This window comes from Rhinoderma darwinii, chromosome 5 (genome assembly GCF_050947455.1).
Source record: "Rhinoderma darwinii isolate aRhiDar2 chromosome 5, aRhiDar2.hap1, whole genome shotgun sequence".
Classification (NCBI taxonomy): Eukaryota; Metazoa; Chordata; class Amphibia; order Anura; family Rhinodermatidae; genus Rhinoderma; species Rhinoderma darwinii.
Window position 1 is genome coordinate 159,654,880 of NC_134691.1, and position 27,969 is coordinate 159,682,848.

General features: G+C 40.0%; 1 protein-coding gene across 1 annotated transcript; it reads left to right on the plus strand.

Annotated features, from left to right (window-relative positions):
• Window positions 1-1,397: 1,397 nt before the first annotated feature.
• IRF4 (interferon regulatory factor 4) lies at window positions 1,398-27,969 on the plus strand. The gene is made up of 8 exons (XM_075828470.1): window positions 1,398-1,598; window positions 9,612-9,798; window positions 11,370-11,464; window positions 16,916-17,051; window positions 25,427-25,534; window positions 25,976-26,329; window positions 27,192-27,304; window positions 27,826-27,969. The coding sequence occupies exons 1-8, from the start codon at window positions 1,398-1,400 to the stop codon at window positions 27,967-27,969; spliced, it is 1,338 nt and encodes a 445-aa protein (XP_075684585.1).

Below are 27,969 nucleotides of genomic sequence, written 5' to 3' on the forward strand. Positions count from 1 at the left end.
AGTGAAGCCTGAAGTGACTGAGCTGCGGTCACATGTACCACATCTGCAGCCTGCCTACTGCAAAGCTCCATCGGCGTGGGGAGGGGGTAAAATCGGAGAGCCAAAAATATGGTAAAAACGCACTAAAAACCAGAAGAAAGAAGTAGGTTCGTGTTTATTTTCCACATAATATACAAGAAGAAGCATCATGGCCCAACCCTTTTAAGGTCTACATATTACATTTATTTACTTTTAAATATTTTTATTCTTACAAATAAATTTTTGGTTTTTGGAAAACAAATACAAGGTTTAGAAACAGTTAATGTGTAAAAAAAAGAAAAAAAGGGAGCAGCTAGAGAAAGTATTATGAGCCTAATAAAGAGCAGCATTAAAAATAGTATTAAAATAAAAATGAATTATTGACTAACTAGTCCATTTGAACTAAGACTTCATAGATGCTAATATCTGGCCTTGTTACATTGTACACCATGTTGGAATTATCATGAACTTAGTGCTCACTGAAAGATGAGTTTTGTATTCCCTGTAGGATATATCTGTGGTGCTCTATTTCAGGTCATTTGTTGCATATTCAAAGGCTAAGGCCTCATGCACACGACCGTATTGGTTTTTGCGGTCCGCAAAACCATGGGTCCGTTGTGGTCCGCTGGAGTGCATCCATGTGTCATCCAGACTCACGGATCCACAACAATTCACCAGTATTGGTGAATCCGCAAATCCGGACCAAAAAATGACTTGTCCTGAGTTTTTGCAGTCCGGATTTTGCGGTCCTGATAAGACAGCTTATTGCACCCAGATATAACGGTCCTTAGAATAGACGTAACACCCAAACTCCCATGGTTCCATTGAGACAAGCTTAGTTGCAGGTGTAATATGGAACATAACATGCAGTTATTTTATGGCTGTATGAGCGCGGCCTAAAACTTAAAACTGTCACGGAATTCATTCAGGTTTGGTACACATGATACTCCATTAGGAAAAAGTAATATAGACAAGTGAAACATTACATTGTTGAATATTGCAGTGTTGCCCACACATTTCTCTCCAGTATGATTTATCAGCAGTTTGGCTGCTGGACAGATCCGAGAAGTTTTTCTTGATTCATAACCACAGTTTTGAAAGAACTATGAGCATATATTCTTTTTTCTGATGTTCGTTATGGACCAAATCAATTATCTCATTGAAAAGTCTTGTCTGGTGCTATCCAATTGTATTTTAACTGTATATGTCTTGGCCATTGACTACATTATGACTGATACATTCTAAGTTATTTGTTGATTAATATGATTTTAGAAGATAAAGGAAACCTTCATTATAATGCTTACCAATTATAACACTTTTTCATTTTATTATTCTTCAATTTATGACAGTGCTAAAAAAAAAAGGCGGGTATATTTGGTATGAACCAAGACAAAGGGAGTGTAATGACACCAATTAGTTGTGGCAATGGCAAGTTAAGACAGTGGCTGATAGACCAGATTGACAGTGGGAAGTATCCTGGTTTGGTATGGGAGAATGAAGATCGAACCATCTTTCGCATTCCATGGAAACATGCAGGGAAACAGGATTACAATAGAGAAGAAGACGCAGCTCTCTTTAAGGTACAATTTCTAGATTAATATCAAAATGAAATATTCACATGTGCACCCACAGAAAATGACTAAGTTGTGACAAATGATTTGTGGAGATTATGAGCTGTTTAGTATATATCCAGTTTACCAGTGAAATCATTTGCATACAAGTACATTTATTTTTAATGTTGTGTTTCATTGCATACCTTTACATAGAATCTAAAATTTGGACTATAAAATAATCTTAAATGGTCAGGACAAAAAACACACACAAGGGTATGTATATGGCAAAAAAGGTCTATAGACACTGAATATATCACAAAACATATACATTTATTGAAAACAAATACACCACATAGACATAGTAAATTCACTTAAAAAAGCAAATACATGCTAAAGCTGGTCTTTCTGGGGAATACCACCCTGATAAGTGCCCCAACACAAACGACCCCAGCAATAGACCTACCTAAAGACTCCTCAAATAAATAAATATAATGGTATGGACACGGATAGAAAAAATATTGCATCAAACCATTTGCGTATACATATCCTGTAGAATCATGGAGTGTCCAATAAGAGGAGAAAAAAGGTCTGAGTGCCCCACGCGTATCGCCACAACATCAACTGTGCTATTGATTCCGTCAAAACGGAAACCTGCCGGAATGGTGACAATTGGAAACCATTAGCAGTGTTTCCATCACCATTGATATCAATAGTGATGCAAACGGAAGCTAAGGTTTCGGTTTGGCTTTCCGTTGAGGGGTTCTCCCGACGGAAACCTCAGACAGAACCACTCAACGGAAAGCCAACGCTGATGTGAACAGGCCCTAAGACCTTATTAACCAACTTTGCAGGTTTTATGTATGACATATATGGGATGGTGGCTAGGTGCATATGTAGATGTAATGAAAACTATTGCTTGAGATAGAGTTCGGTAATATCTTATGTATAGTTTGTAATAACAATGTCATAGATTAATAGGAAAAATTCTGTCAAAATAGACATTTTATCAAGATATTCCTATCGCAATATCTATGTCTTGGGATAGTACAAATTTAATCTAATCCAATATGCAGATTAGCATTGCATGTGGAGCTGTTCTAACCAATTTCCTCACTTTCACCATGCTTCCATCCTATTGTGGTTGGTTGACTGCTTCTAAAACAAGGAGAAAAAAGCAATAAATAAAAATTTCGATGCGTGCTTGATCCCTATTTAGCTCAAGTCCTTAGCAGGGCCGGCCTTAGGGGTGTGCAAGCGCACAGGGCACTGCCCCCTCCAAGCATGTAGGGGGCGCCACTGGGCTCTGCCTCTACTCTGTGCTCTGTTCTTAGTTACACACACGGAGTAAATAAGAGCCGAGGAGCAGAGGAGGAAGCTCTGCCCACAGCCCGTCCTGCACGAAGCCTGTCAGAATGGAGAGATGGGGAGTGTCTCTGTGTATCTGTGTGTGTGTGTGTGTGTTTGTGTGTGTGTGTGTGTGTGTGTGTACAGTATGTGTCTGTGTTTGTATGTGTATGTTACAGTGTGTGTGTAGTGGGTATACACTATGTGTCTCTGTGTTTGTATGTGTATATGTTACAGTGTGTGTGTGTGTGTGTGTGTGTCTCTGTGTGTGTATACAGTGTGTGTCTCTGTGTATACAGTATGTGTCTCTGTGTTTGTCTCTTTGTAAAAGTGTGTGTTTAATATTAAAGTAGAACAGATAAAACAAAGATATCTGTGCTGCCTCCTATATACCCTGCTGCCCCTATATATCCTGCTGTCCCTATATATCCTGCTGCCACCTTTATATTCTGCTGCCCCCTATATATCCTGCTGCTACTTATATAACCTGCTGCCCATTATATAACCTGCTGCCTCCTATATACCCTGCTGTCCCTTATATACCCTGCTGCCCCCTATATATTCTGCTTCCCCTTATATACTCTGCTGCCTCCTATATACCCTGCTGCCCCCTATATACCTTGCTGTTCCTATATATTCTGCTACCCTCTGTATATCCTGCTGTCCCTTATATACCCTGCTGCCTCCTATATACCCTGCTGCCCCTTATATACCCTGCTGCCCTTATATACCCTGCTGCCCCTATATATCCTGCTGCCCCTTATATACTCTGCTGCTCTTATATATATGCGTGTGTGTGTGTGTGTGTGTGTGTGTGTGTGTGTGTGTGTGTGTGCGTGCGTGTGTGTGTTTTTATATGTGTCTGTGGGTATAGTTATCATCTACGAAATTATCTGTACTCAAAGCGTTATCACTGTGTTATCAGCGGTGTTACATAGGACTGCAGATAACATTTACTGCATTATCTGTATTCAGGGAGTAATCACTGTGTGTTATATGTGGTGTTACATAGGACTGCAGGTAACATATACGACATTATCTGTACTCAGAGAGTTATCACTGTGTTATCAGCGGTGTTACATAGGACTGCAGGTAACATTTACAGCATTATCTGTATTCAGAGAGTAATCACTGTCTGTTATATGTGGTGTTACATAGGACTGCAGGTAACATCTACATTATCTGTACTCAGAGAGTTATCACTGTGTTATCTGTGGTGTTACATAGGACTGCAGGCAACGTCTACTACATTATCTGTACTCAGAGATTTATCACTGTGTTATCTGTGGTGTTACATAGGACTGCAGGCAATATATACTACATTATCTGTACTCAGTTATTACTGTGTGTTATCTGTGGTTTTACATAGGGCTGCACATGAAATCTACAACATTATCTGTACTAGGTATATATGGGTCTGTTTGTGAATGTGTCTTTGTGCTTGTATACATGTGCCTTTTATGTATTTGTATATTTTCCTGTCTGTGTTTATCTGCCGGTGTGTGTGTGTGTGTGTGTGTGTGTGTGTGTGTGTGTGTGTGTGTGTGTGTGTGTGTGTGTGTGTGTGTATGGGTATGTTCACACGAGGGCGTCCGTTACGGCTGAAATTACGGGGATGTTTCAGCCTGAAAACATCCCCGTAATTTCAGCCGTACCGGCATGTGCAGACGCTTGAACGCCGCGTCAATTACGGGCGTAATTAGCGCTGCTATTCATTGGAGTCAATGAATAACGGCTCTAATTACGGCCAAAGAAGTGACAGGTCTATTTACGCGCCGTCTTTTAACAGCGGCGCGTAAATATACGCCTCGTGTGAACAGACAAACGTCTGCCCATTGCTTTCAATGGGCAGATGTTTGTCAGCGCTATTGAGGCGCTATTTTCGGGCGTAATTCGGGGCAAAAACGCCCGATTTACGTCCGTAAATAGGCCGTGTGAACATACCCTATATGTGTCTGTACGTCTATATATTTACCTGTATGTATATATTCCAGAATGTGTATGTATATTTGCCTTTATGTCTAAATATCTCCCTTTATGTATGTACGGTATATATGTTCCAGCATGTCTATATATGTGGTTAATTTTTGTGTAGGGGGCGGCAATAGAGCGGCCCACACAGGGCGCCATTCAACCTAAGGCCGGCCCTGGTCCTTACCATGAGTGGACTGTTACTTAATATGTAATAGGAAAGACTTTTCACTTCTCCTCTTCCCTTCATTTGGAGCCAAGTGATCTACAAGCTAAGGATTTCCCACTGCACAGTTCACTTATTTCACTTTTTTGTGAACCCAGTTTTCCTCTTAGGAGTTGGAACAGACTCATTCCTAGATTGTTCAGCTGTTTCCACTACTACTACTGCTACTACTACTATTTATTTATTTTTGTATCTACTGCATACATTGCTTCCTAGGTTTGTGCCTGGGTTTGTTGTGTGACTAGGTAAGAGAGCTAAACTTTCCTTTGGACTGTCTTATAGATATAAATCTATCCATCACCTGCTGGGCTCAGGAGAACAAAAAATGATCTGGTACAAAAGCCTATCTGAACTTCATTGTATCTTCCCGTTGGTATCTGATCTTTGCAGTGGTGATCCCACCTATAGCTTTTAAAATGGCGGTGGTCATGTGATTCAAGATGGTGGCGGTCATTTGGGGTGCTCACATGACTGGCTCCCTTAATGTCTGTTTTTCTGCGCCAGTGCTGAACGCATTTATTGCGTGCACAGATATAGGAGATTCAAGCATTCAGGGAGGCAGTGATGTGAGTAAATCATATGACCACCTCCACCTTGAATCCTATAACCACCGCAATATTGAGAGCTATGTTTCACATCAAATGACCGCCACCAACTTGAATCACATGACCACTGCCATTTTGAAAGCTATAGGTGGAATCACCATTGCTGTCCACTGTGAGTAAATCGCCATCTTGTATCACATGACAGCTGCTATCTTAAAAACTATGGACAGGACCACTGCCGCCATCAACTTTTTGGAGACAGAGCTGATCCAGGGGGAGCAGGGGGAGCAGGGGGGCCTTGAACAACAGTTTCTCCCTTCATCCTCTCTTGTTCTCCTTCCTTTTTTGTTTAATTAAAACCTTCTCTCCAGTACTGCGGCCAGGATTGCTTCCCTATTGCTTCCTTATACAATGGTCCTCTCTAGTCTTGTGTCTTACCATAGGAATCTCCTGAGTTTTTAAAATTTGGACCCTAAGGGTATGTTCACACAATGGTATTGTTCACACAGAATTTAATGTGTATTCTGTACTGAAATTCGTGTAAAATCTTTCAAATTTGATTAGATACGTAAAAAAATCTGTTGGAAATCCATGCAAGGATCCACGGCACATATACTGGAAAACTCCATAAAAAAAATCCATGAGTAACGCGCTGATTTTCCTTGAAATCCATGGCACATTTTTCTGCCTCTAATTCTGCCGGCAGTGACGTCAAGGGCTTCTCCAGGAGTCCTCTTGGCCAGGATCAGTTTTTAACGGCCGTCACAAGGATTCCTTAAAAACTGATCCATTGAGTTCTATGCGGATCTTCTGGCCGTGAAAACGGCCAAAAATAGCACATAATCTATTTCTTGATGAGCAATATTCACGGGCTGTTAAAAAAGGTTGTGTGAATACAGCCATAGAACTACATTGTCCTCAAAAACGGCCGTCACATGGCCGTTTTTCACTATCGTGTTAATGTAGCCTTGATGTGTTGATTTAGTTTATCGACTAAAAAATTTAAATATTTAATACTTGGCTTGTTTATAACCATTATCAAGTATACTGACAGAATAAAGAAACAATTAAGTGCATACCGTACATGTAATGCTTTTAACATATACAATGGCTGATTTTCTAAGTAGATTTCCTTTCTTTCTCATGTTTGTATTTAATCTATTTATGGTTTGTGGTATTTCTAAATTTAAATAAGACACAATGCGATGTCATCTCAATGCAGAAATATTGGTCATTTGGTCATTTAAAAAAATAAAACCTGGTGTCATTCATATACAGATGACCATCAGGCCCCACAGTAATACTTAATAGTCCTGTTAACAGTATTACTGTCAAAAATGATTGGACTCCTGCCAACAGTGTATCTACTCAATGATATCTGATCGGTTATCCTGTAATTGTGTTAGTTTCTTTATACATTTTCTTTATTTTAAAATTAACCACACATAGCTCGATCCTAATAATTTTGCTTTATTTATATGTATGTATATATATATATATTTTTTTTTTTGTATTTTTTTTTTATTTTTTTTTTATTTTTTTTAAAATTTATTTTTTTTTTTTTTTTTTCACCTTCCCCTGATCTTCCACTAACTATCATTCTATAGTGAACTTTTTGGTGACTCATTTACCAGCAGAGGGCTGTCTCATTTTCTATAAACATGAAGCTTTACCTTAGAATGTGTAACATACTTATCAGATTCAGAAGAGACTGCGGGGAGATGCACGGAGTGTGGTGCTTCTTCCTGTATGTTCTACATTTCTTCCAGTTTGAACCTATCTTTACTGACAGAGCTATTAAAAAATAATATTTAAGAGGAAAACAATGTATTTAGTTGCTGTTCTTGGAATAACTCAGAAGAGGGAACAAATTGAGAAATGTAAGTAGGCACAGAGGGTTAGCGTGAAAGTTGACGCAAATGGCACAAATAGCACAAAGTTTATCAATATGGCACACAGGACATTATAAATTTGGCACAGCCTGCCAGGCATTTTAGACACTTTTTTCTTCCTTGATAGGCGTAACATTGACACAAATGCACACACTGTACTACACTTTTTTTGGCCCAATTTGCAACAGAATTCTTGCACATTTTCTTAGTAAATATCTCCCAAAATATTTTATGTAAAAGATAGGTTCCACATTACAAAAAAAAACAACTCAGAAAAGGCTTAATGTGTAGCTAAACATTTGACAAACTTCTGACATGTCATAGTGACATGTCAGAAGATTGGATTGGTGGGGGTCCGAGCAAAGAGACCCCCACCAATCGCTAGAACGAGGCAACTGAAGTGCTCATGTGAGCGCTCAGCCACTTCGTGTCTATTCAGCTTTTTCCGGAAATAAATGTATCGGTCTATGAGGCCGTACGCCGATACATCGGCTTTCCGGAAAAAGCCGATCAGACACTAAGCGGCTGAGCGCTTACACGAGCACTTCAGCTGCTTCGTTCTAGCGATTGGTGGGGGTCTCAGTGCTCGGACCCTCACCAATCCAAACTTCTGACATGTCACTATGACATATCAGTAGTTTGTCAAATGTTTAGCTACACTTTAATGAACCTTAAAAATGTGCAAACTTGTTTTAATATCTTACTGCTTTGAAGACATTGGATCGCTTGAAGTTGCAGACCTAAACCCTGAGGTTGCTGTACTGAGAGATTCTGATAACAAAATAATCCCTTCTGATTAGAGATCTGTGGAAATTTGCTTTGCAGGCATTTCACAAAAGGTTGAATTTCCTCCTACAGAGCTGCAAAAATGGTGAATTCACATTACATTTTACCACTATGTTCAATGTATGCACCGTGAAAGCTCCTGGCACATATGCCGAATGTATCCATAGGGCCCCATTGATCCCACGTGTACCAAAAGAGTGCTCCTTTTGACACACTCTGGTCCGGTATGCGCCAGGCATACATTTTTTTTTCTGCTGTACAGAGTAGGGTATTAGTCTGTACTATTCCATCCGAAGCATACAGTAAAAAAAAGTTTACCGTGCAGTATACTTTTTTTTATAATGATTTCCTATGGGCGATGCATATGTGGAAGCTTTTTATCGGAGGTATATGTGGGAAAATACTCCCGACACATACCACCGACAGAAGGCTCAAACACAATGTGAACAGAGCCTAAGCTTGATATACTGACATAAGGATCTCTTTTTTGACCTGCATTCTCTTATTAGTGGCAAATACAGCTAATTTTCAGTTTTGCTTATCGCTACTTCTGATTTTTGTTAAGTTCAGTCAGAGCTGCTCTGTCCATAAGGTGAGGTGTGCCGTTTGCATCCGGCAGCACACTTTACTAACAACAGTGGGTAGAAATTTGGCCGGTATTTCTTCCTTCCTTTAACTGTCCCCGCAAAAGTGACCCACTGCACAGATATCCTTCTCCTGTATTGATCTATAATGATATAGAATGACACTGGAAGCGGGAATTACCTGGAACAGCTGCCGATAGGCTGTTCACATGTAACTTCCTGGCGGTTGAGATTGGAGAAGAGATCAGCATGGAACCAAGGAACAAAGAAGTTTGTTGTGCTTTCAGCTATTATGTGCCTGTTCACATATAACTGTAAATATTTGCTGCGCAAAAAGAATATTGACCTTCCTCTGCATGCCCGCGCCCTCATGTACCACTATCTACCAGTATAATAACGGTTTACTTGAGAACGTGTTTTATACATGGAATATAATGGTTCAGTCTCAATTTTTGAGTACTTATTTTATTATTCTCAGTGTCGAAATTTGTCATAAATATGGAAAGCTCCAAATATGCTTTTCAATATGTTAGACATCAATATCATATGACCGTATTGTAAATCTAGTGCCTGTATCAGGGAGCACCTCTGCTATTATGTTTACACACAGTGGTTGATGCCATCGTGTTTCATCAGTTTAGCTTTTTTTATTGTATTCTGTGATCATCATTTGTATTTATCGCATTTAACAGGCATGGGCACTTTTTAAAGGCAAATTCAGAGAGGGTTTTGACAAACCAGATCCTCCCACATGGAAGACAAGATTACGATGTGCCTTAAATAAGAGTAATGACTTTGAAGAGTTAGTAGAGAGAAGTCAACTGGATATATCAGACCCATATAAGGTGTACAAAATTGTTCCAGAAGGAGTAAAGAAAGGTAAGACATCCTTCCCCCAATATGTTCCCTTTTTCAATGTGACTATAAGAAGTCCTTCCAATGACTTTGTCTTGTGGTTTCTTAACAAACCAAGGAAGAAGTAAGAAAATGTTTTAAAGGCTAACCACTGAGTATATTCTGCCAATATGACACGCCAGACTTTTAGTGCAGGAAATTGTCTTCCCAGTCCCTATATGTGAGATACATTTTGTTAGCATTGTCCTGTCACAGTCTCCGGCTCCACTGTATGCACTATAATCCAGCTCTGAGTAGGCATGGCTTTCTACATGGTCGCACTTAATGCATGGCTGTCTTGTGCCTTATAAAGAATCCAGCCCTGGTGATTGGCAACGACAACCTTGTGGTTAGAGATAAAATCAATGTGGTATATGACATGGCTCGCCCGTAGGACTGACAAAATGCCATGTACAAAAAAAACCTCCATATAAGGCACATTCAGGACAGCCAGAATAGATTTTAGAAATAAGGTAATGTTCCGGAAGTAATTTAAATTCTATGTACACCTTCAAAATCGTTGTTTTTTTTTGTAATAAAAATATCTATCAGTGTGATTGCAACTTTCAAAATACTTTTTATTAAAAATTATTTTTACTTTTTGGGATACAGCTGCTTTGTATTCTGTATACAGAGCAGCTGTACCTAGCGCTAAAACCTTTATATGTCAGGTCTGTGGGACTGACGGGTTCAGTGTCAGCAAGTCCTGGGTGTCTCTGACACGCAAGATCGAGCTGCTATTGATCACATCTAAGTTCATAACTTCGATGATTACAGGTGGATCCTGCGTGTCAGAGACACACAGGACCCGCTGTCACTGAACCCGTCAGTGCCGCTGACCTTACAGTTTCACGTCTCAGCGCACTATACAACTACTCTGTAGACAGGATACAAAGCAGCTCAAAAAGTAAAAATTATTTTTAATAAAAAAGTATTTAGAAAGTTAAACAATTTCAAAGGTGTACATAGCCTTTAAAGGGGTTTTCCCATAAGAGACATTTATGACATATCCACAGGATATGTCATAAATATCAGATAGATGCGGGTTCCACCTCTGGGACCCGCACCTATCTCTAGAATGGGGCACCCTAAACCCTGTTCTACCTTTGTCTGTTCCTGCTGCCTCCCGGCCACTACTTGGTTGCATGGTTGGGAGTCACGAAAACAGCGTAGCTCATCGAGCTACGCTGTTTACGTAACTTCCATAGTAGTGAATAGAAGTTACGGTAGCAGCGTAGCATGCCAGCTACGCTATTTCCGTAACTACCATTCAGTTCTATGGGACTTATGAAAACAGCGTAGCTCAGCGAGATACGCTGTTTTTGTAACACCCGACCATGTAACCTTTTTTACGGTCGGAATTAATCCACAACACAGCGGCAGAATGTGGTTTAGGGGGCCCCGTTCTAGAGATAGGTGCTGGTTCCAGAGGTGGGACCCGCTTCTATCTAACATTTATGACATATCCTGAGGATATGTCATAAATGTCTCTCATGGGAAAACCCCTTTAATATCTAATTTCATCGCTAAACATTTATATCATTGATATATTACAGGTCTAAAACAGCTCGGCACAGAAGATAATCAGCTAATAGTGAACCCTCCATTTGCTGTACCTCAGCCTTATACTTCTCTACAGCCACACTCTCAGGTTAGTAGCATAAATAGATGAGAAATCAAAGTGCCACAGCCCCTACCCCCTCCCTGCACCTCCAATGTTAAACATCAGAAAACCCTTAACTGCAGCAGATGATTAGCTTTGTAATCTATGAATTTATATATATATATATATATATATATATATATATATATACAGGGTGGGCCATTTATATGGATACACCTAAATAAAATGGGAATTGTTGGTGATATTAACTTCCTGTTTGTGGCACATTAGTATATGGGAGGGGGGAAACTTTTCAAGCTGGGTGTTGACCATGGCGGCCATTTAGTTGTCGGCTTTAGTTTTTTCAATGGGAAGAGGGTCATGTGACACATCAAACTTATCGAGAATTTCACAAGAAAAACAATGGTGTGCTTTGTTTTAACGTTACTTTATTCTTTCATGAGTTATTTACAAGTTTCTGACCACTTATAAAATGTGTTCAAAGTGCTGCCCATTGTGTTGGATTGTCAATGCAACCCTCTTCTCCCACTCTTCACACACTGATAGCAACACCGCAGAAGAAATGCTAGCACAGGCTTCCAGTATCCGTAGTTTCAGTTGCTGCACATCTCGTATCTTCACAGCATAGACAATTTCCTTCAGATGACCCCAAAGATAAAAGTCTAAGGGGGTCAGATCGGGAGACCTAGGGGGCCATTCAACTGGCCCACGACGACCAATCCACTTTCCAGGAAACTGTTCATCTAGGAATGCTCGGACCTGACACCCATAATGTGATGGTGCACCATCTTGCTGAAAAAACTCAGAGAACGTGCCAGCTTCAGTGCATAAAGAGGGAAACACATCATCATGTAGCAATTTCAGATATCCCGTGGCCTTGAGGTTTCCATTGATGAAGAATGGCCCCACTATCTTTGTACCCCATATACCACACCATACCATCAATTTTTGTGTTCCAACAGTCTTGGAGGGATCTATCCAATGTGGGTTAGTGTCAGACCAATAGCGGTGGTTTTGTTTGTTAACTTCACCATTCACATAAAAGTTTGCCTCATCACTGAACAAAATGTTCTGTGTAAACTGAGGGTCCTGTTCCAATTTTTGTTTTGCCCATTCTGCAAATTCAGTGCGCCGATCTGGGTCATCCTCGTTGAGATGCTGCAGCAGCTGGAGTTTGTAAGGGTGCCATTTGTGAGTAGCTAATATCCACTGAAGGAATGTTCGACTGATGCCACTCTCCAGTGACATGCGGCGAGTGCTACGCTGTGGGCTCTTGCTGAATGAAGCTAGGACAGCCACTGATGTTTCTTCATTAGTGACAGTTTTCATGCGTCCACATTTGGGCAAATCCAACACTGAACCAGTATCACGAAACTTGGCAAGCAGTTTGCAAACTGTAGCATGGGAGATGGGTGGTCTCGTAGGGTGTCTTGCATTGAAATCTGCTGCAATGACCTGGGTACTGCGTTCACCAGACATCAACACAATTTCTATCCGCTCCTCACGTGTTAACCTCTGCGACATGTCAATGGCTGTAAACAAAGAGAAGCTTGTAAAATAACTCATGAAAGAATAAAGTAACATTAAAACCAAGCACACCATTGTTTTTCTTGGGAAATTCTCGATAAGTTTTATGTGTCACATGACCCTCTTCCCATTGAAAAAACTAAAGTTGGATACAAAATGGCCGACTTCAAAATGGCCGCCATGGTCAACACCCAGCTTGAAAAGTTTCCCCCCTCCCATATACGAATCTGCCACAAACAGAAAGTTAATATCACCAACCATTCCCATTTTATTTAGGTGTATCCATATAAATGGCCCACACTGTATGTATATATATATATATATATATATATATATATACTGTATATATACATACATAGCTGTACATTTTATGTAAATTAAGTTTCATCACTGTATAATGAAACTCTAATGATGAATGAAAATTTCCGCAACTTAGAAATATACTTTATGTTTCAATTTTCTCAACTGTCAGAAGTGGTCATGACAGGTTTTCAGCTTCTGATTTTAAACAAGAATGTTTACATTCACCGATAACAAGCAGAGATCCTGAAAATGATTATGAATTGAAACATATACACAGGTTACTAAAAAGTTGCAGAACTTTTCATTATAAAATTATTAAAAAGACATTCCATGCAAAACTATATACAGAGTTTTCAGACCAATAATAGTGGAAGACATACATATACTGTAACTACCAAAATAGTAAAAAAAAGTGTATCGCCCTGTTCACATCAGCGCCGGGTTCCGTTTGGGTTTTTCGTTCATCCATTCCATCAGAGCTATAGCTTCCGTTTGCATTACCACTGATTTTCAATGGATATGCTTCCGTTACAGTTGGTTTCAGTTTCGTAAAGTTGCAGTTTTTTTCACGGAAAAAATAGCGTAACCTGACACTGATGTGAACAGGCCCTATGAACTGTTTGTCAACAAATGACCATCAAAGGCTGCAGTCAAAAGCATAACTTCTAAACCAACATCAGAAAAAAAAGAGTGCATAAGAAGCCAAATAAAAAATGATATCTTTATATAAACAAACACACATTAAAAATGAGTCCCACAACACAGAAAGGACGGCAACCACAGGTCACGTAACAGCAGTAGCGGCGGTTCACAGTATTACAGCCGTCTCCCATTGAAGTGAATGGGAGACGACTGTAATACTGTGAACCGCCGCTACTGCTGTGTCGGCGATTCACAGTATGAGCAGTGACTGGAATGAAGGGGGAGCAGCGCTCGTACTACTGCTGTGGCCCCTTCGAAACAGCTGATCAGCTGGGGTCCCAGCAGTCGGACCTCGACTAATCAGCTATTATGACCTATCTTGAGAATAGGCCATTAATTTTTAGGATCGGAAAACCCCTTTAAACTGAAAATAAACAACATTTTACAGACCCATGTTAGAAAGACCATGGGAAATGACATCGGACCCATCGTGTGTTTCGGCTGAAAGACATTGTCTGGGAATGGCACTCTAAGGCCTCATGCACACGACCGTAGCCGTGTGCACGGCCGTGATTTTCGGGTCAGCCGGCTGCGGACTGTCAGCGGACTGTCAACCGCAGGCCGCCCGCAAATCGCGGGACATGCACATGGCCACCGCCATTGTTTTCAATGAGCCCGGACCGCAGAACCGGCCGTAATAAGACATGCCCGTTCTTTCTACGGTCCGGGCTCCCGGGCTGTGCAAGGACCGCAAAAACTACGGTCGTGTGCATGGCCCCATAGAAAAGAATGGGGCCGCAATTCTCCCGTGGATTTTCGGGGGAATTGCGGCCCCAAAAACACGGTCGTGTGCATGGGGCCTAAATGTTTGATCCTCTTTCTAAGCGGCCATGAACCGTTTAATAAAGTGCTGACCAAAGTCTAAAATAAACATGTATAACTACAGTACATTGCATTAACGTTGACATCATGTGGTATTAGTATGTGCGGCAACGCTTCGGAATCTGCATCCGCTTACATCAGAGGCCGGCACACCAGGATTACACATGACGTAGGTGTCATGTGATGTACGGCGTCTGTGTGCTGCTCTTGCATACCGGACTGAAATGTCCTCACCTGGGACATGTGGACATGCGCTCTAAGGCAAGTTAAAAATAATAATAATAATAAGTTGGATGCTAGGACAGTCAATTATTGGACAGAGGAGGAAGAACCCAGTACAGGATTGAAATGCGTTGTGCCATTTTATTCACCAATAAAATAAGCTTTTTTTTAAGACGACCTTGTGGACTCACAGCTTCTGTCCCACTACTCAGCAGCGCCCGACACCGGTCCGGAGCAATTATTTTTGTCCTTCTACCTTCAATTATTGAATGGAATATGTGAAGATATTTTATCATACTTCCCCATTACAGAAATAAATGTATTGAATCAGGGCCGGCCTTAGGATAGATGGCGCCCCGTGCGAAATGATCTTTCCACCCCGATCATTAAAAAAATATGACCCATAAAAAAATTAGAATGCCGCTTTAGTGCCCCAATAGAGTATAATAATAATATTTAATAATATAATATATTACAACCCCTTCAAGGACACAGTATTTTGTCCTTTAATTGTACCCACAGTATTATGCCCCCTGTAGTACCCCTACACAGTATAATGTCCGCTTAGTGGCCCCCACACTATCTAGTGCCCCCCAGTAGATTTTGCCATACAGCCTCCCTGTAGACAGTGCCATAATCCCCCACCTCCTTCTTGTAGATCGTTCCATACAGCCCCCCCCGCCTCCCCCTTGTAGACAGTGCCATACAGTCCCCCACATCCCCCTTGTAGACAGTGCCATACAGTCCCCCACCTCCCCCTTGTAGATCGTGCCATACAGTCCCCGCACCTCCCCCTTGTAGACAGTGCCCCCAAACAAAAACAAAAATTTTAGTCACCTAGGCCCCGTTCCCACGACGAACTGAGGTGCTCCACGACGGGATCCTGTAGACTAGTACAGAGTTTTCCAACCTTTTCGGACTTGAGGCAGCACTAGAAAAATAAAATTTCCTCAGGGCACTCCTACCAAAAATTGTTTCGAGAAAATGGCTAAAAAAAAAGCACTACACTCGTAGGGTATGTTTACACACGTTTTTTGTAAGGCAAAAAAAATCTGCCTCAAAATTCCTTCAGGAATTGACAGCGATGTTAGACCTTTTTTTTTGGTGTTTTTTCTTAAAGTGTAGCTAAACGTTCTACAAACTTCTGACATGTCATAGTGACATGTCAGAAGTTTGTATTGGTGGGGTCCGAGCACGGAGACCCCCATCAATCGCTAGAATGAAGCAGCTGAAGCGTTCGTGTGAGCGCTTAGCTGCTTAGTTTATGTTTGTCTTTTTCCCGGAAATAAATGTATCGGTGTACGGACTCAATAGAAAGTCTATGAGCCCGTACTCAGATACATCGGCTTTCCAAAAAGCATAATAATATTGACAATTATTAACTTTGTGCAAAGATGAACAATATCTAAAAAGCATTAATTGACAATTAATAAATTAGTTTAAAGATACAATTTACACGTAATTGAATATGCCATATGAAACAATGAAAAATATAAGTGAAAAGCATTAATGTGAGGCGAAACACTGTAAAAAAACACAACAAATATAATAAACAAAATCAAACATTGAATATATGTGATGAAAAAGACAAATGATAAAAATTAAATAAAAATAACCTGGAAAAGCAGATAGTGAATCTTCACATTGTGATAGGGTATATAAAAAAAAAGCGCTTCCGAGCAGGGGGAGAACCGTCAGACAGTACATTTTACACCAGATAACTAAGTAAAGTATAAAAACAAAATAATGAGACATATGCAAATACTTTACAGATACTACAATACAGAGTATGTAGGGTGTGTTGTATGACATGATGTCCTGTGGCCTACCTGTACGCTGCTTGATTTTTTTTTAATGCTACAAAGCATATACATTAAGATGATTGATCTTCCTTTTTAACAGGTGCCACACTTCATGATGCCCTACGAACGTAGCTGGAGGGACTATGAACAACCCCATCCCGATCTTCCTTACCAGTGTGCAAATGTCCCCTTTCCAGCACGTAGTCACCTATGGCAAAACACGTCCTGTGATAACAGTAAGAACAGTTCTATACTTCTACTTAGTGATTCTTTATGTTGATCAGAACATGCTGATGGAATCTGAACTGTTAGTAAGATTTCAAGAAGACCACTTGTACTTTATCCTATCAGTGTGTTTGATACCACAGGATCCTATTCTATCCGCACTGTAAATATTACTGACCATAATATTTAATAAGTAAACTCTGGTGCAATTGGAAATATATAGAACATTGAAATGCATGACTTCTTCAGAGTTCAGAATTTTGTACTTGAATAAAAGACAAATTTCACCAGGAAATTACTTCTTGTGGTTTCATGATGATTTCTTGGGGGCAGTTTTCTGTTGCGTGAACTGGCAAAGTGCTTAAAACATTTTGGTAAAAACACCAGAAGAAAATAAAAATGAGTTTACTATTTATTGTATACTAGCAGAGTTCCCCGGCTTCGCACGTGTATATTTGTTTGTTGTTTGTGTGTATGGTTAAAAACGTTGTTTCCTACTGATGCAGCTCGTGCAACAGTCATGCGCTTTGCTGCAGGAGTTTTTCGTCCAAGTGCAGGGTTCCTTTTTGGAGGCATGACTGGTCTGAAAGGGGTTCAATTTATGAGAATATTGAAATCCAGTATAGGTACCGTGTAGTATAGGTACAGTCCGTTCACGGCGAGTAAAGAAAGATGGCTGGATTGTTATGGAAACCAGTGGTAAAACAAAAATGACTGGGTTGTTATAGGAGCCTGCTGTAAAACTGTGTGTATGTTAGTGAGGCTAAGAACGAAGAACCTGCGAGCTTAAATTGGCTAATACGGGTCATCTGATGTCATATGGAGGAGGAGCCTTGATGTCGAAGCCATTGCTGCCATATTTGCTTTTGAATTGCAATTTTTTTGCGAATATGTCAACGACGGTAGGCCCTAGAGAGCTGAAACCCGGTGTAAAACCTTCGATTTACTTATGTGCCAAATTTGGTGCAGGTTGGTCCAGTAATTTGGCTGTGCCGAAAGAACAGACAACAGAAATGTATTTATATATGTGTGTGTGTGTGTGTGTGTGTGTGTGTGTGTGTGTGTGTGTGTATATATCTATATATATATATGTGTGTATATATATATATATATATATATATATATATATATATGTATGTATGTATATATATATATATATATATATATATATGTATACAGTGAAGGAAATAAGTATTTGATCCCTTGCTGATTTTGTAAGTTTGCCCACTGTCAAAGAGATGAACAGTCTAGAATTTTTAGGCTAGGTTAATTTTACCAGTGAGAGATAGATTATATATATTAAAAAAAAAGAAAATCACATTGTCAAAATTATATATATTTATTTGCATTGTGCACAGAGAAATAAGTATTTGATCCCCTACCAACCATTAAGAGTTCAGCCTCCTCCAGACCAGTTACACGCTCAAAATCATGTTGGTGCCTGCATTAAAGACAGCTGTCTTAAATGGTCACCTGTATAAAAGACTCCCGTCCACAGACTCAATTAATCAGTCTGACTCTAACCTCTACAACATGGGCAAGACCAAAGAGCTTTCTAAGGATGTCAGGGACAAGATCATAGACCTGCACAAGGCTGGAATGGGCTACAGAACCATAAGTAAGACGCTGGGTGAGAAGGAGACAACTGTTGGTGCAATAGTAAGAAAATGGAAGACATACAAAATGACTGTCAATCGAAATCGATCTGGGGCTTCATGCAAAGTCTCACCTCTTGGGGTATCCTTGATCCTGAGGAAGGTGAGAGCTCAGCCGAAAACTACACGGGGGGAACTTGTTAATGATCTCAAGGCAGCTGGGACCACAGTCACCAAGAAAACCATTGGTAACACATTAGGCTGTAATGGATTAAAATCCTGCACTGCCCGCAAGGTCCCCCTGCTCAAGAAGGCACATGTACAGGCCCGTCTGAAGTTTGCAAATGAACATCTGGATGATTCTGAGAGTGATTGGGAGAAGGTGCTGTGGTCAGATGAGACTAAAATTGAGCTCTTTGGCATTAACTCAACTCGCCGTGTTTGGAGGAAGAGAAATGCTGCCTATGACCCAAAGAACACCGTCCCCACTGTCAAGCATGGAGGTGGAAACATTATGTTTTGGGGGTGTTTCTCTGCTAAGGGCACAGGACTACTTCACCGCATCAATGGGAGAATGGATGGAGCCATGTACCGTCAAATCCTGAGTGACAACCTCCTTCCCTCCACCAGGACATTAAAAATGGCTCGTGGCTGGGTCTTCCAGCACGACAATGACCCGAAACATACAGCCAAGGCAACAAGGAGTGGCTCAAAAAGAAGCACATTAAGGTCATGGAGTGGCCTAGCCAGTCTCCAGACCTTAATCCCATCGAAAACTTATGGAGGGAGCTGAAGATCCGAGTTGCCAAGCGACAGCCTCGAAATCTTAATGATTTACAGATGATCTGCAAAGAGGAGTGGGCCAAAATTCCATCTAACATGTGTGCAAACCTCATCATCAACTACAAAAAACGTCTGACTGCTGTGCTTGCCAACAAGGGTTTTGCCACCAAGTATTAAGTCTTGTTTGCCAAAGGGATCAAATACTTATTTCTTTGTGCAAAATGCAAATAAATATATATAATTTTGACAATGTGATTTTCTGTTTTTTTTATATAATCTATCTCTCACTGGTAAAATTAACCTAGCCTAAACAAATTCTAGACTGTTCATGTCTTTGACAGTGGGCAAACTTACAAAATCAGCAAGGGATCAAATACTTATTTCCTTCACTGTATATATATATATATATATATATATATATATATATATATATATATATATATATATATTTTAATAAAGCTGACTGTATTGCTTATAGACTTAATTTTACCAAGTTAGTGTCTGTCTTTAGCTTTTCAGAAGTCTATATTAATCTTGCTATGTCGATGGAGCTTGTAGACTTGACAGTCGTGGCATTTTTACATATTGTGGTAATACTGCAGAGCAGAATCACTGCACATCATATTCAATCAATGCAACATTGAAACATAGGCAAACCACAGCTTAATATATGAAGTTGTGTTGTATTCTTGTGCAGCTGGTGGACAGGAAATATGTATAATATAAATTTATAGAACAGTTTCTATGGAAATCTGCATCGTCATACCTTATTTAAAAAAATAAAATAAAATCATATTGTTCACATGATGCTTTCATGTCCATTAGTTTTTATCTATTCAGTCAATTTGATTAAAATACCTCATGCTCACGGCTAAAACATGGCCTATAGAGCATCCTGGCCTCAATGATTAGTTATAGGGGTTGGCATTATCAACAGTATTTTTGTTAAACATACTATTTGACTTTATTTCCAGTTCAGCATCGTTTTCCCGGGATCATAAGTCACGCGGCCTTGTTATGACAGCATTATTTTACTTGTTACTGTAGCTCCCATCCATAAGATGGCTAGGGATGAAGGAGCATGAGACTAGTCACGTCACTCTGCATCCCCCATTGTAACACAGAGCATCTGTGCTCGTTTCCAGGATCCACTGTGTTAGGCTATGTTCACATGCAGTGTTTTAAAGCGTTTTTTTGGGGCATAAATGCCTCGAAAAACGCCAGAAAAAACTGAAGCTGAACGCCTCCAAACAGCTGCCCATTGATTTCAATGTTAAAAACTGCGTTTCGTTCAGACTGGGCATTTTTTTTACGTGGCCGTTTGAAAAAACGGCACATAAAAAAAAAACTCCCCATAAAAAGAAGTGCATGTCACTTCTTGAGCCGTTTTTCATTGTGTCAATAGAAAAATAGCTTCAAAAAAGCATCAAAAAACGTTTGATGCTTTAAAAATGGCTTAAAATCAGAGGCTGTTTTCCTTTGAAAACAGCCCCGTATTTTACAGCCGTTTTTACTTTAGCGTGTGAACATAGCCTTACAATGGAGAATGCAGAGTGACGTGTCTAGTTACATGCTCCTCCGTCATCAGCTATATTACGGACAGGAGCCGTGGCCATAAGGAAGATACTGCAGTCATAACAAGGAGACATGGCTTATGACCCCTGGAAAACGATGCTGAGCTGGAAATAAAGTCAAATAGTAAGTTTAACAAAAAATGCACTGCTGATATTTTTTCTTAAAGGGGCCATCCCCTTTAAATACTACGGTGGGTAGATAGGATAAATATATAAATTATATTTTAATTGCATTGCATTATCCCTGTGGCATTCATAATATTTAACAGAAATCAAGTGATCCCTTAGTAAAAGTCAGATGTCCTTAGTTTCCCCTCTTTGTGCTCCACCGTAAAATTAATCTAGTTTACAACAGTTTGAAGTCGAAAGCAATTCAATACAGACTGTTATAAACTGGACAACAGGACCTGTAGTTGTGCACAGAGGATTAATTCTAAACCTGGAGGACAAGGGACTATAGAAATGCTCCTAATGTTAATACAGAATTGCTGGGCGGGTGATGCTTGTAAAGGAGTTCTATAGCAGGCACTATTATAGGGCACTATGGCTGGTAATATTACGGGTTCACTGAAGCACAGTAAGATATGCCCTATGCTGGCACTTTAACATGCACACTGTAAAAAGGACTTTTATATTAGATCTGGTATTGGTATACAACCACTATGGATGCCACTATTGTAGAAGCGTTACGGATGGTTTTATAGAACAAACTTTATATGGCTTCTATTATGTGGGCTCTTGTTTGCTTAGTTCTTTTACTTGGGAATTGTACTGCACTATTATGTGGTAACTGTATGGTTGGATTAATTTTCTTTGGTTTTCTGTGAAATATTGTATGATTTTGTATTTTGTATTATGTATGTATGATTTTTCCACTTCCTTTCAACAGTATCACCTTCATATTGTTCATAATACCATTATTGTTCATATACCTTCATAATGTATCACCTTCATATTAATTTTCCTAATTAAAACCAGATAGTGAAACAATCTTTTTTTTTAATCCGCTTTTATTTTTTTATTGTAGTTTTTTTAAATTCTATTTTTTGTACATGATTAGTGGGGCGGCCATCTTGCCTAAGCTGCTTTTAACAGCATTTAGAGCTCTGCTTTACAGCAGCCACATGAGCCATAAGCACCTGTGAACAGGAGGGAACCCATTGACTTCTATGGAGGAGATTTCTACGCATAGTACATTTTAAAAAATCACTAAAAATTCGTAAAAATATGTTTGACAAAAAAACTTTATTTAAACATTGGGTCATTACCTCTTACATCTATAGTGTGCTCTCTCGCAGACACACATCTAAGCGATCTATTGTATGGATGGATATTCGTACATTGAGATTAGCCAGGCTGCCTATCTAAAATGTCTACTTCCAGTTCTCCAGTCTTAACACAACTTCCTATTTCCAATATAAAACAGAAACTTTATGCAAAAGCATCTGGAGTCAAGCTGTAAATTGTCTTAATGTGCTCCAAAATAACATAGGTAATACGTGTTTTAAACTCAGAACTTAGTCATTTCTAAATTTAATACATAAACATGGTTGTAATTCTTTTTAGAAAGTTCAAGCTGGTAGGGCATCTTTAGGGAAGTTCTCTATGGGAAAAAGTAGGCAAAATAGGTAAACTCCAAATGGAGGAACACCTCACCGCCAATAGGTAGCTACCCTGTTAGTCAATGTCCAACCGCTTATAGGCCCTCATAGAGTCCCATGGCATCTCACACAGCCAACCAGACTGTACTGATGAAGAGCAACTACACCGTTGCAGTCAGGGGCGTAACTAGGGAAGACCGGGCCCCATAGCAAACTTTTGACTGGGCCCCCCCTCCCCTGGGTGTCACACAACCCCCCCCCTTGTAGATAGTGCCTTTTTTACAGCCCCCCCTGTAGATGACACCATACATCCCCCTGTAGATAACACCATACAGTCCCCCCTGTAGATAACGTCATACATCCCCCTGTAGATAACGCCATACAGCCCCCTTTGTAGATATCTACAGAGGGGGCTGTATGGCGCTATCTACAAAGGGGGCTGTATGGCGTTCTCTACAGTGGGGGCTGTATGGCGTTATCTACAGAGGGGCTGTATGGCGTTATCTACAGCGAGGGCTGTATGGCGTTATCTACAGGGGGGCTGTATGGCGTTATCTACAGCGAGGGCTGTATGGCGTTATCTACAGAGGGGCTGTATGGCATTCTCTACAGTGGGAGCTGTATGGCGTTATCTACAGGGGGGGTCTGTATGGCATTATCTACAGGGGGGTCTGTATGGCGTTATCTACAGGGGGGTCTGTATGGCGTTATCTACAGGGGGGTCTGTATGACGTTATCTACAGGGGGGGTCTGTATGGCGTTATCTACAGGGGGGTCTGTATGGTGTTATCTACAGGGGGGTCTGTATTGCGTTATCTACAGGGGGTCTGTATGGCGTTATCTACAGAGGGGGCTGTATGGCGTTCCCTACAGGGGGGGCTGTATGCCGTTATCTACAGGGGGGCTGTATGGCGTTCTCTACAGGGGGGGCTGTATGGCGTTATCTACAGAGGGGGCTGTAGAGAACGCCATACATCCCCCTGTAGAGAACGCCATACAGCCCCCCTGTAGATAACGCCATACAGACCCCCCTGTAGATAACGCCATACATACCCCCCCTGTAGAGAACGCCATACAGCCCTCCCCTTGTAGGGAACGCCATACAGCACCCCCCTCTGTAGGGAACGCCATACAGCCCCCCTGTAGGGAATGCCAAACAGCCCCCCCCTGTAGGGAATGCCATACAGCCCCCCCCCCTGTAGGGAACGCCATACAGCGTCTCCCCTCCCAAAAACATGCGACCTACAGTGTGTCCTACAAAAGACATGTATCCACAGGATAGGGGATACATGTGTGATCGCTGGCAGCGATAGGGAGAACGGGGGACCGAAAGTTCCCATAAGTTCTCCATGATTAACCTCTGACTTCTGGAGTCTGCGCAGCTCAATAAAAATGAAAGGAGCGCTGGTCACGCATGCGCACAAGCGCGACCGGCGCTCCATTCATTTTTACGGAGCTGCCGACACAGACCCCGGAAGTCCGAGGTTTGTGATGGAGAACTTCAGGGGACTTTCAGTCCCCCGTTCTCCCTATCAATGCCAGCGATCACAAATGTATCTCCTATCCTGTGGATAGGGGATACATGTCTTTTGTTTAATGGCAGAGCGGGGAGATACCTCCCTGCTCTGCCGTAGTCGTGTTCAGTGGAGTCGCTACGGGGCCCGCGGCATGAGGGGGCCCGTGTCGCCCGCCGGCACGGGCCCCCACCATGGCCGGAGGCTCCGCTAGCAGCCGCTACGGCTGCTACGGCGGTAGTTACGCCACTGGTTGCAGTGCAGTCTGCAGATGAACATCTCTGGTTTGGCTTATATCTGTATCATAGACATAGACTTACAGGTGCTACCTATAGATGGCGCTAAAACAGTTTTTCCTCCTAGAGGAGAGCTACCTTGAATACAGAAATATTATATACACTAGTCACCATATATATTGTCCAGATAAATTAGGTAGAAAACAAGAATACCCTGGTGAAGGTTCTTGAATCTGCCTATCCCTGTAGGGTTGTGTTACTTTTGGGACGTCAGTATAGGTCAGTGTGCTTTTAATTCTAATTGTTTATCTAATAACTTGTTAGATATTTCATTTTATTTAAAAAAAATTCTGTACAAACCGCATATTCACCGGTTGTTTTTTTTTTTGTTGATACATTGTCTATTATAAGGACTTGTTGCCACAATTTTCCTAGTTACAAGCAAAATGATTATTGTCAATGACATGGAAAACGAAATAATGCTAAATCTCCTGATATTTCAGTCCAGCTCTCAAATGATAAAAACTTTTAAATATGCCAGTAATTTTTTTATCAGCAGCCCAAACAACTTTTCAGAACAAAAGGGCATTTTAGTGATTGTTCACATAACAAAACTTTTTTATTTATTTTTTGAATTGCTGTTGTACCTTCTGAAAAATAGAGCTCTTGTCTATATCAATCAATGTCCAACTGTCATTTCCTTAGAGCAGATTATAATATAAAACTGGTGATCCATCTAGAAGGTAAAAGTAACTGCTACTTTTTGAACTTGTTTTGATGAATTAGTGCAAATATCCCTTGAATTTTGTCATAAAGTTTTTTTCTTAAGGGCAAAAATTTTATATGAGTCATACACTATGGGTACATCCTAGGAGCTACAGGCAGAGGATTGTACATGTAGTCTTTCTGTGTAAACCACAATATGTCAGCGCAATAGAAACTGGTGTGAGAAAGTTGTGCTCTTTAGGCAGAGTGCTATGCATATTTCTTTCTGTTAACTTTTTAAGTAAATGTAGAGTTGATTAAAAAATCATACAAATGGATAACATACAATTAAAAAAATGTTTTGTCCTTTTTTAATAGGTTACCAAGTAACTGGCTCTTTTTATGCTTGCCCACCATCAGAGTCCCAAACTACTGGACTTTCAATAGAACCAAGCTTACGATCTGGAGAAGCCATTACTTTATCAGGTAAGCTGCCCAAATCAACAAATGTAGGCTGGAATTTGTAATGTAAGCACAATAGGTCAATGCTTATCTATTATATTGTATTTCTCTTGTGCAGTGTACCAAAGCAAGGTTAATATATATTTTATGTTTTTTTATGCTTTTTCTAAAATTATAAATTAGCCCTCACATTGCCTGACTTCTGTCCTACTTCCCATATTCACCCAATGCCTCTAAATATATCATAATGGAGAACTAAAATAATGGTGTGTGGGCTTGGGAGGTAGCACACAGTAGGGACTCAGTCATGTCATCCAACTTCACATGACACACACGTCTTTAGCCAATTCCATTACTCATACTTAGACTACATCACACCATTACGAACCAGCTCTGATAGGATCACAAATTATAGGATAGTCCAAAAAGTTGAATTATTCCTTTTGACTTTCAATTACTTTATAGATTGCCGGCTTCATATCAGCCTTTATTACCGAGATATCCTGGTTGATGAAAGAACAACATCTAGTCCAGAAGGATGCAGGATTTCACATGGACAATGCGTGGAAATAAGTCGCATGGATCAAATTTTGTTCCCTTATCCTGAGGATAGTAGTCTGCGGAAAAACATTGAGAAGCTGCTAAGTCACTTGGAGCGGGGTGTACTTATTTGGATGGCTCATGATGGAATATATGCGAAGAGACTGTGCCAGAGCAGAATTTACTGGGAGGGTCCTTTGTCCATGTACAGTGATCGTCCCAATAAGCTAGAGCGAGATGTACCTTGCAAATTATTTGATACTCAGCAATTTTTAACAGGTAAATTGGAATATGCGGTCTAAGTTCTTTATATAATATACATCTACTTTGGTGCTTAACTAAAATCTCAAAGATGACACGAACATTTTACTTATTTACATCCATATAGCAGTAAACATATAGGGATTTTATTACTTGGGCAACATAATGTATAATACGTGCAGATGTACTTTAAAATTACAGGGGCCCTTAGAGATGGCAGAACGGAATTCCATGCTTTAATTTCAATATTATATGAAGCTAAGAAATAAAAAAGAATACTAATAATTTCCTAAGATATCCAGAGTAGGATAGTCCATCAACTAAACGGCTATGTCCACCTTTGCAACCAATGCTTTTTATTTCTTCAATGCATTTAGAGTTAAAAAAGGGGAAACTTTGCAATAAGTCTTCATTAAAAAAAAAGTCTTATTGTTTTGTATATAGCTCCTTGGCAAATCTATGCCTGTGTAGTCTAATCCTACGGTCATACTCCCTACTTCTTCCTAACAAACATTTAGTAGATTAAAAATAAGTAGGGGACAAAAGGAAGGGGCTGGAGAAAGCATAAAAGGAGTGACCTTCCCTAGAAGTTTTCCCGTTGTTGGCTTGGGATGATACCAATGTGCTTATTATATTGATCATTGGCAGATTTTAACATAGTATATAGTATACTATTTAGTGAGTAATAAGGTTTTCTTTTCATGTCCTCTTTGAAGACTTTGGAAGATCTTTCTGTAAATGACTGGAATAACGTATACATGTTACAGTTGAAATTTTTTTTTATTGAAGTCTGTACATCTAATGATATTAGTGGATTATTTGAAACATTGGTTTATCATTTTCTCTGTATTCTGTTGACACATATTCTTGCATTTATCAGAGTTACAGGCATTTGTTCACCATGGACGTCCAGTTCCAAGGTTTCAGATCGTTTTGTGTTTTGGGGAAGAATTTTCGGACCCTCAAAGAGGAAGGAAATTAATTACAGCTCATGTAAGAGATGTTTTTCTTTCAGTACCATGTGCTATTTTCTTTGTAATATATGATGCTGATGTAGCTAAATACATGTAATAATGATTAATAGCTTTTTGTAAAATGTATATCTCCAATACCTGGGAAATTGTTTCATTTGATATAAAATGTAACATAATAGTGCCAAGGGTAAGAAGGCAAGATTGTCCACCTTGAGACTTAGCAGGGGCCCACTGGCACTTTTTTTGCTTGTTAAATGTTAGGCCATTAACCAACAAAGGTAGGCCTCATGCGTGTGTGTGTGTGTGTGTGTGTGTGTATATATATATATATATATATATATATATATATATATATATATATACACGTTTGTTTGTTTGTTTGTTTGTTTGTTTGTTTGTTTGTTCAGAGCTCATTAAATCAGATGTTTCCAAGGACAAAATCGTATAAATTTCAAGACCATTGCATGAAGTTCTTCTTGGAACTCTGTTTACCCCCAAGTATTATTGGGTCATTGTCTCATTGTGTTATTTATTTTCTAGGTTGAGCCTGTATTTGCAAGACAGCTAATAGGCTATGCTGAACAAAATGGAGGACATTTTATGAGAGGATATGAATTTTCAGATCTTATTAGCAGCTCTGAAGATTATCATCGATCAATTCGTCATGTCCCACTTCAGGAATAA